The sequence below is a fragment of the Pseudophryne corroboree genome, chromosome 11, assembly GCF_028390025.1.
Source record: "Pseudophryne corroboree isolate aPseCor3 chromosome 11, aPseCor3.hap2, whole genome shotgun sequence".
NCBI lineage: Eukaryota > Metazoa > Chordata > Amphibia > Anura > Myobatrachidae > Pseudophryne > Pseudophryne corroboree.
The window spans coordinates 64,979,838-64,996,661 of NC_086454.1; the positions used below are offsets into that span (position 1 = coordinate 64,979,838).

The 16,824-nt window shown below is 47.7% G+C and overlaps 1 protein-coding gene across 3 annotated transcripts in view; it reads left to right on the forward strand.

Moving 5' to 3' along the window:
- Positions 1–16,824, forward strand: part of CPT1A (carnitine palmitoyltransferase 1A) — a 129,394-nt gene that overhangs the window by 97,721 nt on the left and 14,849 nt on the right. For all 3 annotated transcript variants that reach the window (XM_063944353.1, XM_063944354.1, XM_063944355.1), the window contains 4 exons: positions 179–343; positions 459–593; positions 6,748–6,900; positions 15,655–15,768. In XM_063944353.1, coding sequence (XP_063800423.1) covers positions 179–343; positions 459–593; positions 6,748–6,900; positions 15,655–15,768 — 567 coding nt within the window. The remainder of the gene's footprint in view (positions 1–178; positions 344–458; positions 594–6,747; positions 6,901–15,654; positions 15,769–16,824) is intronic.

The window sequence follows — 16,824 nt, forward strand, 5'->3', positions numbered from 1 at the left end:
TTTAAGTAAAGAACAAAGTGTAGATTGTGTTGCATGCATTTCCATCCCCCTTGGTTCCAGTATCTTATACCTCCAGTGCTGTCTTGTATAGATATTAATATGGCAGCGTCCTTCTTGTATTTACTGTAACTGTTATATTAATGTTACTCACCGTTTCCCTCATGATTCCTCGTTCCAGTGCCAAAACGTGATTGAGAATTCCTTGACTGTTGCCAAAACTCTTGCAGATGATGTTGACTTTCATTCATTCCCTTTTGATGCTTTTGGCAAAGGGCTCATCAAAAAAACAAGGACAAGCCCCGATGCCTTTGTGCAGTTGGCTCTTCAGCTGGCACACTACCAGGTAAGCGCTTAGATGCTGGAAGTACCTTTGGGTAAAGTGTTACAATGTCACCTGCACACTGTAGAGGTAGTAATCATATAGGCTGAACTCCTAATCTCCATTTATTGCACCTCAGGACAAGGGCAAGTTTTGTCTGACCTACGAGGCTTCCATGACCAGACTGTTCAGAGAAGGCAGGACTGAGACTGTCCGCTCCTGTACTGTTGAATCCAGTGACTTTGTTCTGGCCATGACTGATCCCAAGCAAAATGTGAGTATTTCATGGGGCTTTTTAACTTCAGATTACCTTGATTTATTGGCTGTTATATGCCCCCCCCCCTCCCTCCCTCCCTGCAACTGTTCCTAATTACATTCCTATTTCTGTCTTGCTTTCTTCTGAACATTCTATCTGTTGAAGTGAAGCTATCGCACATGGGGGCTAATTCAGACCTGATAGGTGCTATGCGTTTTCGTACAGGAGCGATCAGGTCTGGACTGCGCTGACGCCGAAGCGCGCCGGCACATGCCAGACAGCCGACGGCTGCCTTAGCCCTTTGATCGCCTCTGTCTGATTGACAGGCAGAGGCGGTCGCTGGGCGGGAGGGGGCGGGCCGGCAGCGTTTGGCCACCGTTTAGGGGGCGCGGACCGTTGGGGGGGCTGCGGCGGCTGCGTAACGTCACACTCTGCCGCTGCGACCCGGGCAGCGACGAGTAGCTCCCTGCCAGTGCGCAGGAGCTGCGCTGGCTGGGAGCTACTCCTCAGGTACAAAAGCATCGTACTTGTGCGGGTGGGGTGGGACCTGTCAGTCATGCGGTGCGGACTAGCCCTGTGCTGGGCATGTTTGAAGACTGATCGTAGATATCAGGTCTGAATTAGGCCCATGGTTCCTCATACAGCTAATGGTCATGCTCTATCTTTAGCAATGGAGGGGGGAGGGGAGGTCACTTCCGTGTACCTCGGTTACTTCTCTTCGTCTCCAGTCTCTAGCATTTTCCCAACTTTCTGTAGTTCCACTGGCTTGTGTTTGCATGTGTCCTCCTCGTTAGGGGTCTCTGATGAATACCGGGGGTCTGTTACATCCCTTACAAGGAGGATTAGCCTTTGCCACTAGGTGCCCCCTTACATAATAAGCTATTAGCTATAGGATGCGGGATACTGAAGCAATATAGAGAAGATACATAGAAAAATAGAATTTGATGGCAGGGGATGTGGTTAAGATGCTGGCTGTCGGGATTCCGTCAGTCTGCATACCGACGCCGGAATCCCGACACCCATCAAATTGACAGCTGTGGAATCCCGACAAGGTCAGGAGAGCGACGTCGGAATCCCGACAGCCGTAAGTATAGCGGGCAGGTTAGGTTTAGTGTGTGTGTGTGTGTGTGGGGGGGGGGGAGGGAGGCAGTTAGGTTTAGTTGCCACCCAGGAAGGGGGGGGGGGGTGCAGTTAGGTTTAGGTGCCACTCGGGGAGGGGGGAATAGGGGTTAGGCTGAGGGGATTGGGGGTTAGGGTTAGGCACACCACCTGGTGGGAGGTTAGGGTTAGGCTGTGAGAAGGGAGGGGAGGGGGGGAACATACTTACCCTGCCCCTATTGGGATTCCGGCATCGGTATTGTGACCGCTGGCATCCCATCAGACGTTTAATCATACTGAACCTGATGTGGCTGTATCTGCATCCGAAATGACGTTACAGTATTTTCCAGGAAAACACTGTAGCATAGCATTTTGTATGCAAATACAGTTGCAGTCACACACCGAATATAGGCATGCTGCATATTGTTTTAATTAGCAGAAGCTGTTTGTGCATCCTATTGCATTACATTGCATCTAAGACATATTTTTGTGGGGAAAAAATGCAAAAAAAGACACTTGGCGCTACCAAGCCACATGGCACTCACGCATTGTGTAACACGGCTCATAGCGCACAGAGCAAAGATGTACGAGGACAAATCTGTATTTTCTCCGGCAGGGTCCACAGGTTTTCTACAGGATAACATTGGGATATAAGGCAGCGACAGCGGATTGGCACTAAACGATCAAAGCTTTCGGCTTCCCAGCATGCAACGGGCCCGTCCCTATATCCCCGCCTCCTGGCTCAGGCAACTCCGTATTTTGTTAGGTGCGTCAGGAGCCAGACCATGGTCAATGGGCTGCTGGTTTTTAGTAGAGATGAGCGGGTTTTACTCTGATTTACCCGAATCTCCTTATTGGCTCATAGACGTCACGTGTTTTGGTTAGCCAATAAGAAAAAAAGAACTTGGCGTTAAGAACCGAGTAAATCCGAACCCGCTCATCTCTAGTTTTTAGCAGCCATAAGCTGACAACGGATGCCAGTCTTCAGGGCTGGGGAACGTTGTCAGGAAAGAGTTGGTTCCAGGGGCAGTGGACCGAGGAAGAAAGCAACTCCCAGAGTATTCACCAAAATTATGATGGTGATGGCATCTGATCTCCGTCAGCAGGGTATAAAGATTTTTCCATACCTCGACGACTTATTAATCCTGGCACAGTCTCAGGAATTGCTTCAGTGTTATCTGCAACAGACAATAGCTTGTTTACAGATACACGGTTGGCTCATGAATTGGGCAAAGTCGTTCTTGGTTTCATCACAACGGATGACTCATTTGGGGGCTGTGCTGGATTCAGGTCTTCAGAGAGTAATTCTACCTCTGAAAAAAAATAGAGGATTCAGTCTGGATTGAGGAGCTGCTACACAGTCAAAGGGCATCCATTCACTCCGCAATCCGTGTGATGGGGTTGATTGTGTCGGCATTCGACATGGTGGAGTATGCTCAGTTCCATTCGAGGCCTCTGCAACATCTGATCCTTTCCAAATGGAATGGTTTTCATCACACAGTAAAAACGCAGACTATGTTCCTTCCTCTGGAAGTAAGGAGGTCATTAGCCTGGTGGCTACAGACATCCCATCTGGACAAAGGGAGACCCTTTTGGATATCAGATTGGGAAATTCTTACAATGGATGCCAGTTTTCAGGGCTGGGGAGCGGTGTCAGGAAGGAGTTGCTTCCAGGGGCAGTGGACCGAGGAAGAAAGTTGCCTGCCAATTATGTTGGAACTTCGGGCCATATATATGGCACTTATTCAGGCAAAGGACATTCTTCAGGGTAAACCAGTCCAAATCCGCTCGGACAATGCGATGGCAGTAGCATACCTCAACCATCAGGCAGGAACTCTCAGCCAAAACGCAATGAAGGAGGTAAGTCACACACTTAAGTGGGCAGAACTTCATCTTCCAGCCTTGTCCGCAGTGTTCATTCCAAGAGTCCTAAACTGGGAGGCGGATTTTCTCAGTCGACAAGCCAATCATGCAAACGAATGGGCTTTACACCCAGAGGTCTTCCGAATTCTGGTAGACAAATGGGGGTTACCAGAGAGAGATCTCATGGCGACACGCCAGAACAACAAAGTTCCCGCATACGGATCAAGAACAAAGGATCCCAAAGCGATCTTTGTGGATGCCCTGTCAGTGAGATGGGACTTTCGTCTGGCCTATGTGTTTCCACCAATAGCCCTGTTACCCAGGGAATGCGAAAGGTAAAACAAGGAAAGTACGCCGTGATACTAATAGCTCCGGCTAGGCCCAGAAGACATTGGTAGACAGATATGCAGAGGATATCGATGGATACTCCATTCCTACTCAATCACAAGTACCTGGATTGACTGTCTTTGACGGCGTGGCTCTTGAGACCTCTATCCTAAAGTCAAGAGGATTTTCACAACAGGTAATTCAAACAATGCTCAGAGCAAGGAAACCTTCCTCAGCTTGCATTTATCACCGAATATGGCAAGCCTATATTTATTGGTGCAGTGAATGGAAAATGGACCCTTGGTCTTTCAGAGTTTCCATAATCTTAGCATTCCTTCAGGCAGGAATGGATAAAGGTTTGAAGGTGGCTTCCTTGAGAGAGCAAGTATCAGCTCTTGAGACTTCCATCCTGAAAGCAAAAGGACTCTCACAACAGGTAATTCAAACAATGTTCAGAGCAAGGAAACCTTCCTCAGCTTGCATTTATCACCGAATATTCAATGGTCAAGTGACCGTAAATTTGACCATAGGGTGTTCAGAGTTTCCAGAGTCTTAGCATTCCTTCAGGCAGGAATGGACAAAGGTCTACGGGTGACTTCCTTGAGAGTGCAAGTGTCAGCATTGACTGTATGGTTCCAAAAGAGAATTGCTAACCTACAGGATGTTCGCACTTTTTTCCAGGGAATGCTGCACATTCAACCTCCTTTTGTTCCTCCTACAGTTCCTTGGGACTTAAGTTTAGTCCTAAAGGTCCTTCAAGTTGCCCCATTTGAACCACTAAAACAAGTGGATCTTAAATCGTTGACAGCTAAAGTTCTCTTTCTACTGGCTATTGCGTCAGCTAGAAGAGTTTCAGATTTAGGGGCTTTATGTCGCCCTCCTTTTCTGATTATTTTATTTATTTTTTTATCCAGAAGGAACTGTATCTTCCGAAGGTGTTGTCTAAATTCCACCTTAATGAAGAAATTGTAGGCCCGGTTTTCCAGGGGCCGGACCTTTCTGCGGGAGATGCATCGTTGGACGTAGTCCATGCCGTAAGGATCTATGTGGATTGTACCAGTGCCATCAGAAAAACAGATACTTTGTTCTCTACGGATTTCACAAGAGAGGATGGCCTGCTGATAAGCAGACACTGGCGAGGTGGCTTCGGATGACTATTTCTGAAGCATATTCTCAAGCTGATCTCCCTGTTCCGACTAATGTCTCTGCTCACTCTACTCGTAAGGTAGGTCCATCATGGGCAGCACAACGTGGTGCTTCAGCAGAACAGATATGTAAGGCAGCCAAATGGTTTTCCTATAACACAATCATTAGACATTATGCCTTTGATACCTTTGCCTCTCAGGACACTGAATTCGGGCGCATGATTCTCCTGTCCAATCAGGAGCATCCCCACCACTAAATTGTTTTGGGACATCCCAATGTTATCCTGTGGATAACCTGTGTACCCTGCCAGAGAAATAATTGTTATGGTAGACTTCCCGTTGATAACGCTATTTCTCCTAAGTCCACAGGGATCCTACCCTGACGCACCTTTCTCTCACTAACCTCTTCCTTCTTGTACGGAAGGGTGTGCATGTGTGTTCTTCTTGCCTGATTAGGGCTCTCTATGATGCTCCTGCCTTGAGCTTTGGAAAAACAACTGATTTGCCTGAGCCAGGAGGCGGGATATAGGGACAGGCCCGTTGCATGCAGGGAGGCCGAAAGCTTTGATCGTTTGGTGCCAATCCTCTGTCGCTACCTCAGTGTTATCCTGTGGACTTAGGAGAAATAGCGTTCTCAACGGTAAGTCTACGATAACGATTATTTTGGAAAGTGGGAGGAAACTAAAACCGGCACAGGGAGAATATGCATACTTCAAACTGTAGGACCATGGTGGGAATCGAACCCATGACCTCAGAGCAGTGAGTCACTGAGGAATACCAGGGGTCTGTTACACTCCACTGCGTTCTATCTTGCCATTGAGAAGTTTGTCTGACAATAAGGAGTCTGCTATCCCCAGATTCTTCTTTGTAACAGTCATGACGAAAGCACAGGAAGTAGCAGAAAGTCATGTATTCGGCAACACTTGTACAAACCGATACTTTTAAAGGGATGCAGTCAATTCACCGACAACCAAAATCCCGACGGTCAAAATACAGACCGCAGATGACCGACAGTCAAAATCCCGACATTTATAATGTCGACAGGTCAAAAAGTCGACGTGAGTTTTTCATTGAAACCGACTTGTTCTTACTTTACCATCCCAGTGGACCTGGAGGGGGAATATAATAGTGTGCCGAGCACAGCGAGGCACCGTGCCTGAAGCATATCGAGCGCAGCGGTACACTTATATCGTGTCCATGTTGACCTATGTTGACATACACACCCAAAAACAATGAAAAACTTGTGTCGGCTTTTTGACCTGTCAACATTTTAAATGTCGGTATTTTGACCTGGTCTGTACTTTAAATGTCGGGATTTTGTCCATGTCGGGATTTTGACCGTCGGTCAATTGCTGTCGGGATTTTGATTGTAGGTATTTCATACCGATCCCCTTTTAAAATAACAATGGATTTTCTAATAGCTTCTAGGCTTTGGTAATCCTGCCTAAATGTTATACAGAGCGTTGGTAATACTCTTGTCAAAAAAAAAAAAAAAAAAATAATAAACAGAAAATTGGATATGACATTTGCCATTCCATATTTATATAAAGGAGGCTGCTGAATTATACTTATACTATCTGTATCCATTTAATGATATCAAAACTAAGTTTACATTTGTCACACTGCTGTAGTAAGATGATGTTGTGGTCATTGCGGTCAGTCATGTGCCCCATTTGCTGTGTGAGCCAGATTCAAAGCCTAAATGTTTTGTGCTTGTGCCTTTTTTATTTTTCCTACAGAACGAAACTAGACTTAAATTATTCAAAGCTGCAGCAGAGAAACACCAGCAAATGTACCGTCTGGCCATGATCGGGTCTGGAATCGATCGTCACCTCTTCTGTCTTTACGTTGTGTCAAAGTACCTGGGGGTGGACTCTCCCTTCCTTAAAGAGGTAACAGATCACTGTCAGGCACACTTGGTGTAATTAGTGTGTCCTTCTTTAGTATTACTTAGCATCGTGGATATTATTTCTCTTAAGGGCCCCATACACTTATGCGACCACATGTCGCAGGCGATCACCCCGGCAGCCTCCCGGAGGGCAGGATCGCCCAAGATACATCGGATGCTGTCCTTTTACATACGATGCATCTTGGGCGATCCCAGCCATGCCCCCAGGTCGGTCCTGATTGAATGTGCAGCACATTCAGTCTGGAGGATCCGATCCGATGCTCACGGGAACGCGCTTCGAAACGGAAACACCTCGAAAATGCCCGATTTCATCCGATATATCGGGCCGAATGCCGGAAATCTGATGAAATCGGGCAATATCACTCTAGTGTATGGGGCCCCTTATAGTGCGTTTTAGGTTTGCAACCAGACCAAACAGTGCTACAACTCAAATAGTAGCTTTCATTATCTAATCTAGACCAACGGACCATTGAAATATCCATTTGGTCCCCAGATGAAGGCCATCATCCTTATCACCATCCATGCATACCGGCACAGTCTTGTATTAGGAGCAAAAGATACACCTCCAGACAGACATATTTTAGCTTATGCCCAGCTCTGCATAGCCCGCACCTGCGTCAGCAATCCCCCCCCCATTATAACTGTAGTGTGTCCCACCGTATATTGCCCGTGCTGTGTACACACTGTTCCGGAGCATGAGCAGTGTGGAATGACACGCAATATGCGCTCCGAGAAAAGGTGACTGTTCAGTACTGATCATCCCTGTAGTGTGCACTTCTGGAATGCAGGAAATAATTTCATTTCGCATTTAATCTCCAAACTTTTAACATATATTCTGAGCTGATTCGATTAACTTTGATGGGGCTTCAAGCAATATGGGCTGCGATGTGTCCTTCAATCACATTTAGCTGCCTGCACTTGTTTCAGACTCCCCTCTGTTTTGGGTTTCTCTGCCCTGAACTGTTATTCGACAATTCCAGAAATGCTGGTGTATGTTTTTGTGAAGGCAGTATAGGTAGTGTTTGGCACAATTGTTACCCATTTTGGGGTGGGGGTGTTTTCTAGTCCACTTGGTGCATGTTCTTCTCATCACCCTCCAGCTGTTGTTGAACTACACATCCCAGCATGCCCTGCAACAGTTTTAGAATTGGCCGAATAGCAAAACTGTAGCAGGGCATGCTGGTATGTGTAGTTCAACAACAGCTGGAGGGCCAAAGGTTCCCCATCCCTGGCCTAAAGAGAGGATTTGAGGTTATGGCTGGTTCTCTGTTTCTTAAAATGTTTCCGTTTTCCTATGGATTCTTGCCAAAGGTTACATATGGGGCCTAACAGTATTTATTCAGTTGGCTTTTCATGTGCCTCCTCTAAGCCTCGGGATCCTGCTTTGCTAATATCCCTGTGATGGCCAGTAAGGTGGTAGGTGCTCTAACAACAAGTATTTGTTTCTTAATTCTGATGTAGGAAGCTATAGTATCCCAAACTTTACTAACATTAATAAACCTTAGGGGGATATTCAATTAGCTGCAGTTATTTACTGTAGCTATCCAATTATCCCTGCAGCGGCACTGATTAGGAATTATGTTTTGCCGGCCTCTTGCAGGTGTAACAAAAATCCCTGATAACCATACAGTTTTTATTTCCAACATGCGGCTACGAAAACACATAGGTCCGTTATTCTGTGTGTTCTTGCTCAAAAATTGTAAATTTCATGGGCGCAGGAAGTTAATTGTATAACCCCCCCCCCCCCCCCCCAAATAAAATAAAAAAATCCTGAGACCCCCCTTATTTTTTGCACACAACATTTTCGAGTCCGATTGAATGTCCTCCTTCATCTTCATCAGACTTGGGTGCTATGAGGCCTTGCTAAGTGGCATCATGTTCTCCTGATCTAGTCGGATGCTCTTAAAAGGTACCTAGTCCTGGTCAGTCCATATCATGATTGTCCATATGACTGTTATGCAGGCGCATACACTCTGTAGTCTAGCGGCATTCAGACTTCACATGGCGTACTTTTAGGATTAGGGGTTTTATAATCATGGTAATCGGTTTCTGCTGGACAGGTATCATATTGTCCAAGGGTTTAACCTTGGAAACATTCTTAAGGTTACCTGGTGAAAATCGTTGCTTGAGTTGATTTCTAGGAACTTTCTCTAGAAATGTTCCTAGACTGACGCTATAAGAGAACCTACTGCGCTCATTGATCTATGCACCTGGTATGTCCTACCTTTGTGTTCAGTTTTGATTTATCTGCTCAGGTATTCTGTCCTTAGATGTATCACTTCTCTAGATTTTGTTATATGTAAATTGCCCCTGTCTGCCAGTGGGTGGAGTTGAGCTAACCTAGCAGACAAGGGCATAGCTACCATTGGTGCAGGCAGTGCAGCTGCTATGGGGCCCAGACCTGAGAGGGGCCACCTTCCCTGTCAAAGTTACATGTGTTGTATACATTTCCCACCTTTGGGTGCTACTTAGGGGCCCTTACAAACTTTTGCCTTTTGGCCTACGATATATTTAGTTACACCCCAAGGCCTGCTCATTGTACTGTGGTATAAAATGAACTGGAGTGCATTATAATGTTACATACAGTAATATGTATAATGTTACATACGGTAATATGAACTGGGGCACTGTAATTGGCGCAATATAAAGTGTGGCATAATATGAACTGGGGACACTGTATGTGGTAATGTGAATTAGTAGTACTGTATTGCATAATGTGTACTGGCAGCCCTACAATGTGACCTACTATGGTATATAAAATAAACAAAGGTAGTACTATGGGGGATAACATTAATTAAGGCACTACTATAGTTCAGTAAATAAACTAGGCCACTATTATGGGGCATACAGTGAACAACTGCTGGATAGAAGTATCTCTCCAGAAGCACCCAAAATGTTTCTATGGGGTCCATGAAGTTCTGGCTACGCCCCTGCTAGCAGATATGGTTATTTTATTCCTAGATTTCCCAGCCTTCTGCTAGACAGCTGATCATCCTCACCACATGAAAAGTAATCCTGTTGTTGTGTTTTATGTTTTTGTTTTTTAAACTTTTAAATTTCTCTGACGTCCTAGTGGATGCTGGGTACTCCGTAAGGACCATGGGGAATAGACTGGCTCCGCAGGAGACTGGGCACTCTTAAAAGAAATATTAGGTACTATATCTGGTGTGCACTGGCTCCTCCCTCTATGCCCCTCCTCCAGACCTCAGTTAGAATCTGTGCCCGGCCAGAGCTGGATGCACCTAGTGGGCTCTCCTGAGCTTACTAGAAAAGAAAGTATTTGTTAGGTTTTTTATTTTCAGTGAGATCTGCTGGCAACAGACTCACTGCTACGAGGGACTGAGGGGAGAGAAGCAAACCTACCTGCTTGCAGCTAGCTTGTGCTTCTAAGCTCCAGAGGGATCGAACACAGGGCCCGACCTCGATCGTCCGTTCCCGGAGCCGCGCCGCCGTCCCCCTTGCAGAGCCAGAAGACGGAAGAACCAGGAGAAAATCGGCGGCTGAAGACTCCGGTCTTCAATAAGGTAGCGCACAGCACTGCAGCTGTGCGCCATTGCTCCCACAGCACACCACACGCTCCGGTCACTGGTGGGTGCAGGGCGCTGGGGGGGGGGGGGGGGGGCGCCCTGGGCTGCAATAAGTATACCTTTTGGCAAATGTGCACATAATACAGTTATAAACTGTATATGTGCCTAATCCCCCGCCATTAACATTATTAAAAAAGCGGGAGAATCCCGCAGCGGAGGGGGCGGGGCTATCTCCCTCAGCACACCGGCGCCATTTTCTCTTCACAGCTCCGCTGGAAGGACGCTCTCCAGGCTCTCCCCTGCAGTATACACTACAAGAAGGGTAAAAAAGAGAGGGGGGGGCACATAAATTTAGGCGCAAAAGGTGATATAAGCAGCTATTGGGGGAAAATTCACTTTGTGTTAGTGTAAATCCCTCTGTTATATAGCGCTCTGGTGTGTGCTGGCATACTCTCTCTCTGTCTCCCCAAAGGACTTTGTGGGGTGGGGTCCTGTCCTCAGTCAGAGCATTCCCTGTGTGTGTGCGGTGTGTCGGTACGGCTGTGTCGACATGTTTGATGAGGACGCTTACGTGGAGGCGGAGCAGGAGCCGATAAGTGTGATGTCGCCCCTTGCGGGGCCGACACCAGAGTGGATGGATATGTGGAAGGTATTAACCGACAGTGTCAACTCCTTGCATAAAAGGTTCGATGACGTAACAGCTTTGGGACAGCCGGCATCTCAGCCCGCGCCTGCCCAGGCGTCTCAGAGGCCATCAGGGGCTCAAAAACGCCCGCTACCTCAGATGGCAGACACAGATGTCGACACGGAGTCTGACTCCAGTGTAGACGAGGATGAGACAAATGTACAGTCCACAAGGGCCATCCGATGCATGATTACGGCAATGAAAAATGTGTTGCACATTTCTGACATTAACCCGGTTACCACTAAAAAGGGTATTATGTTTGGGGAGAAAAAGCAACCAGTGACTTTTCCCCCATCTGATGAGTTAAATGAATTGTGTGAAGAAGCGTGGTGTTCCCCAGATAAGAAATTAGTGATTTCTAAGAGGTTACTGATGGCGTACCCTTTCCCGCCAACGGACAGGTTACCTTGGGAGACATCCCCTAAGGTGGACACACTCAGGTACTATACTGAGACCTGCAATTGCTTCAGCATGGATGTGTAGTGCTGCAGCTGCTTGGTCTGATACCCTGTCAGATAACATTGATTCCCTTGACAGGGATACTATATTGCTAACCATAGAGCATATTAAAGACGTCGTCTTATATATGAGGGATGCACAGAGGGACATTTGCCGGCTGGCATCTAGAATTAATGCAATGTCCATTTCTGCCAGGAGAGTATTATGGACTCGGCAGTGGACAGGTGATGCTGATTCTAAAAGGCACATGGAGGTTTTGCCTTATAAGGGTGAGGAATTGTTTGGGGACGGTCTCTCGGACCTCGTATCCACAGCAACAGCTGGGAAGTCGACTTTTTTACCTCCGGTTCCCTCACACCCTAAGAAAGCACCGTATTATCAAGTACAGTCCTTTCGGCCTCAGAAAGGCAAGCGGGTCAGAGGCGCGTCCTTTCTGCCCAGAGGAAGGGGTAGAGGGAAAAAGCTGCACCAGACAGCCAGTTCCCAGGAAAAAAATCCTCCCCTGCTTCCACTAAGTCCACCGCATGATGCTGGGGCTCCACAGGTGTAGCCAGGTGCGGTGGGGGCGCGTCTCCGGAACTTCAGCGACCAGTGGGTTCGCTCACAGGTGGATCTCTGGGTTCTACAAGTGGTATCTCAGGGATACAAGCTGGAGTTCGAGGCGTCTCCCCCTCGCCGTTACCTCAAATCAGCCTTGCCAGCTACTCCCAAGGAAAGGGAGGTAGTACTGGCGGCAATTCACAAGCTGTACCTTCAGCAGGTGATAATCAAAGTTTCCCTCCTTCAACAGGGACGGGGTTACTATTCCACAATGTTTGTGGTACCGAAACCAGATGGTTCGGTGAGACCCATTCTAAATTTGAAATCCTTGAACACTTATATAAGGAAGTTCAAGTTCAAAATGGAATCGCTCAGGGTGGTTATTGCAAGCCTGGAAGAGGGGGATTTTATGGTGTCACTGGACATCAAGGATGCTTACCTACATGTCCCCATTTACCCACCTCACCAGGAGTACCTCAGGTTTGTGGTACAGGACTGTCATTACCAATTCCAGACGTTGCCGTTTGGTCTGTCCACGGTACCGAGGGTATTTACCAAGGTAATGGCCGAAATGATGATACTCCTTCGAAAGAAGGGAGTTATAATTATCCCGTACTTGGACGATCTCCTTATAAAGGCAAGGTCCAAGGAGCAGTTGTTAGTCGGAGTAGCACTATCTCGGGAAGTGCTACAACAGCACGGCTGGATTCTGAATATCCCAAAGTCGCAGCTGATTCCTACGACGCGTCTGATGTTCTTGGGCATGATTCTGGACACAGAACAGAAGAAGGTGTTTCTCCCGGAGGAGAAGGCCCAGGAATTGTCATCTCTGGTCAGGGACCTCCTGAAACCAAAACAGGTGTCGGTGCATCACTGCACGCGAGTCCTGGGAAAGATGGTAGCTTCTTACGAAGCAATTCCCTTCGGCAGGTTCCATGCAAGGATCTTTCAGTGGGATCTGTTAGACAAGTGGTCCGGATCGCATCTTCAGATGCATCGGTTGATCACCCTGTCCCCGAGGGCCAGGGTGTCTCTGCTGTGGTGGCTGCAGAGTGCTCATCTTCTCGAGGGCCGCAGATTCGGCATTCAGGACTGGGTCCTGGTGACCACGGATGCAAGCCTCCGAGGTTGGGGGGCAGTCACTCAGGGAAGAAACTTCCAAGGACAGTGGTCGAGTCAGGAGACTTCCCTACACATAAATATTCTGGAACTAAGGGCCATTTACAATGCCCTGAGTCAAGCAGAACCCCTGCTTCAAAACCAACCGGTGCTGATTCAGTCAGACAACATCACGGCGGTCGCCCATGTAAACCGACAGGGCGGCACAAGAAGCAGGATGGCAATGGCAGAAGCCACAAGGATTCTTCGATGGGCGGAGAATCACGTGCTAGCACTGTCAGCGGTGTTCATTCCGGGAGTGGACAACTGGGAAGCAGACTTCCTCAGCAGGCACGACCTCCACCCGGGAGAGTGGGGACTTCATCCAGAAGTCTTCAAGCTGATTGTAAATCGTTGGGAAAGGCCACAAGTGGACATGATGGCGTCCCGCCTCAACAAAAAGCTAAAAAGATATTGCGCCAGGTCAAGGGACCCTCAGGCGATAGCTGTGGACGCTCTAGTGACACCGTGGGTGTACCAGTCGGTTTATGTGTTCCCTCCTCTTCCTCTCATACCAAAGGTACTGAGGATAATAAGAAAGAGAGGAGTAAGAACTATACTCATCGTTCCGGATTGGCCAAGAAGAACTTGGTACCCGGAACTACAAGAAATGATCTCAGAGGACCCTTGGCCTCTGCCGCTCCGACAGGACCTGCTACAGCAGGGGCCCTGTCTGTTCCAAGACTTACCGCGGCTGCGTTTGACGGCATGGCGGTTGAACGCCGGATCCTAATGGAAAAGGGCATTCCAGATGAAGTCATTCCTACGCTGATTAAAGCTAGGAAGGATGTGACAGCAAAACATTATTACCGCATATGGCGAAAATATGTTGCTTGGTCTGGCCAGGAAGGCCCCAACAGAGGAATTTCAGCTGGGTCGATTTCTGCACTTCCTACAGTCAGGAGTGACTATGGGCCTAAAATTGGGATCCATTAAAGTCCAGATTTCGGCCCTGTCTATTTTCTTTCAAAAAGAACTAGCTTCACTGCCTGAAGTTCAGACGTTTGTTAAGGGAGTGCTGCATATTCAGCCCCCTTTTGTGCCTCCAGTGGCACCTTGGGATCTCAACGTTGTGTTGGATTTCCTAAAATCACATTGGTTTGAGCCACTTCAGACCGTGGAGTTGAAGTATCTCACGTGGAAGGTAGTCATGCTGTTGGCCTTGGCCTCAGCTAGGCGTGTGTCAGAATTGGCGGCTTTGTCCTGTAAAAGCCCATATCTGATTTTCCATATGGACAGGGCAGAATTGAGGACTCGTCCCCAATTTCTCCCAAAGGTGGTATCAGCGTTTTGATTTGAACCAACCTATTGTGGTGCCTGCGGCTACTCGGGACTTGGAGGATTCCAAGTTGCTGGACGTAGTCCGGGCCCTGAAAATCTATGTTTCCAGGATGGCTAGAGTCAGGAAAACTGACTCGCTGTTTATCCTGCATGCACCCAACAAGCTGGGTGCTCCTGCTTCAAAGCAGACTATTGCTCGCTGGATCTGTAGCACGATTCAACTTGCACATTCTGCGGCTGGACTGCCGCATCCTAAATCAGTCAAAGCCCATTCCACGAGGAAGGTGGGCTCTTCTTGGGCGGCTGCCCGAGGGGTCTCGGCTTTACAACTTTGCCGAGCTGCTACTTGGTCGGGATCAAACACTTTTGCAAAATTCTACAAGTTTGATACCCTGGCTGAGGAGGACCTTGAGTTTGCTCATTCGGTGCTGCAGAGTCATCCGCACTCTCCCGCCCGTTTGGGAGCTTTGGTATAATCCCCATGGTCCTTACGGAGTACCCAGCATCCACTAGGGCGTCAGAGAAAATAAGAATTTACTCACCGGTAATTCTATTTCTCGTAGTCCGTAGTGGATGCTGGGAGCCCGTCCCAAGTGCGGACTTTCTGCAATATATGTATATAGTTATTGCTTAACTATAGGGTTATTGTTATGAGCCATCTGTTGAATGAGGCTCAGTTGTTGTTCATACTGTTAACTGGGTATAGTTATCACAAGTTGTACGGTGTGATTGGTGTGGCTGGTATGAGTCTTACCCTGGATTCCAAATCCTTTCCTAGTAATGTCAGCTCTTCCGGGCACAGTTTCCCTAACTGAGGTCTGGAGGAGGGGCATAGAGGGAGGAGCCAGTGCACACCAGATATAGTACCTAATCTTTCTTTTAAGAGTGCCCAGTCTCCTGCGGAGCCTGTCTATTCCCAATGGTCCTTACGGAGTACCCAGCATCCACTACGGACTACGAGAAATAGAATTACCGGTGAGTAAATTCTTATTTTCTATTTTATTCAGTGTAACAGATCTGTGTGTTTATTTTGTATGTACATAAATGGTTACTAGAGGAATGACGGCGCGCTATTTAATTCCAATAGGTTCTGTCTGAGCCATGGAGATTGTCAACAAGCCAGACACCCCAGCAACAGGTTCACCTTTTCCAGTTAGAAAAGTTTCCAGAAAACGTTTCAAGCGGCGGTGGTTTTGGTCCTGTAAGTTATCTGCTCTGTTTATTCCACCTTCCATAAAAAATATAATGGTATAAAAAAGCCTCTTTACATAACTTCAAATACTATAATCATGTTGACTACAGATGTATAAACAGTTGTGTTAATATATTTTTGTCTTTAGCAGGCTTACAGATAGAAAGTGTAATATGCACAGGAAAGAAGTGGTACACGAGATCAGAGCTAATATTAGATGGGGGGAGGGGGGGGGGGGACTTTGCATAGCTAAAGTGATTGCTTGGACGTAATACAGGTATTACAAATAAATCCATTTTCTCTAGCATCCATAAGGGATATTGGGGGAAACTAGTACGATGGGTATGGACGGGGTCCAAAGGAGCTGGTGCACTTTAAATTTCTTCAACTGGGTGTGCTGGCTCCTCCCCTCTATGACCCCTCCCACAGGTAGTTTAGAAAAAAGTGCCCTCTGGACAGGATGCACACTCTGGAAGCTTCAGAGAGTTTTCTTCAGTTTCTTTGAAATCTTTGTTATTTTCAGTATGGTGTTTGTGCAACAGCATACCTGCACAGTGGGAGTTGGGTGGTGGGGAGGCAGTCACCGGCCTTGCAAGGTGTCAGAGCCGCTTCCCCGCTGCAGGACCACCGTCCTGAGAGGTTGTTGTACAGCGGGGCACTGCACCTTAGCGGTCACAATCGCAGCATGCCGCACACCCCTAACAGTAGCCTGAAGGTGATGACAGTGGTGAGTACAAACCGGGGGCCCCGCTGGGGGGGGGGGGGTCCCGTGGTTCATGGTGCGGCAAACACGCAGGGGAGGCATACGGGTCTCACTATAGCCCTCTGTGTATACTGGCAGCAGTAGTTAAAACTAGCACTTGTGTGATGTTTTTACCCTCCTAGGGAGACTTTGCCAGTATAAAAATTAACAAACTCCGGCGCCATTACAAGGGGCGAAGCTTCCACAGTGTGGGATCAGCGGCATTTTGGCGCCTTCCTCTGCTTGCAGTAGCAGGCACACACAGCTCCTCCAGATGCTCAGGATACGCAGGAAAACTGGTACAGGTGTGTAGCAAAGGGGGA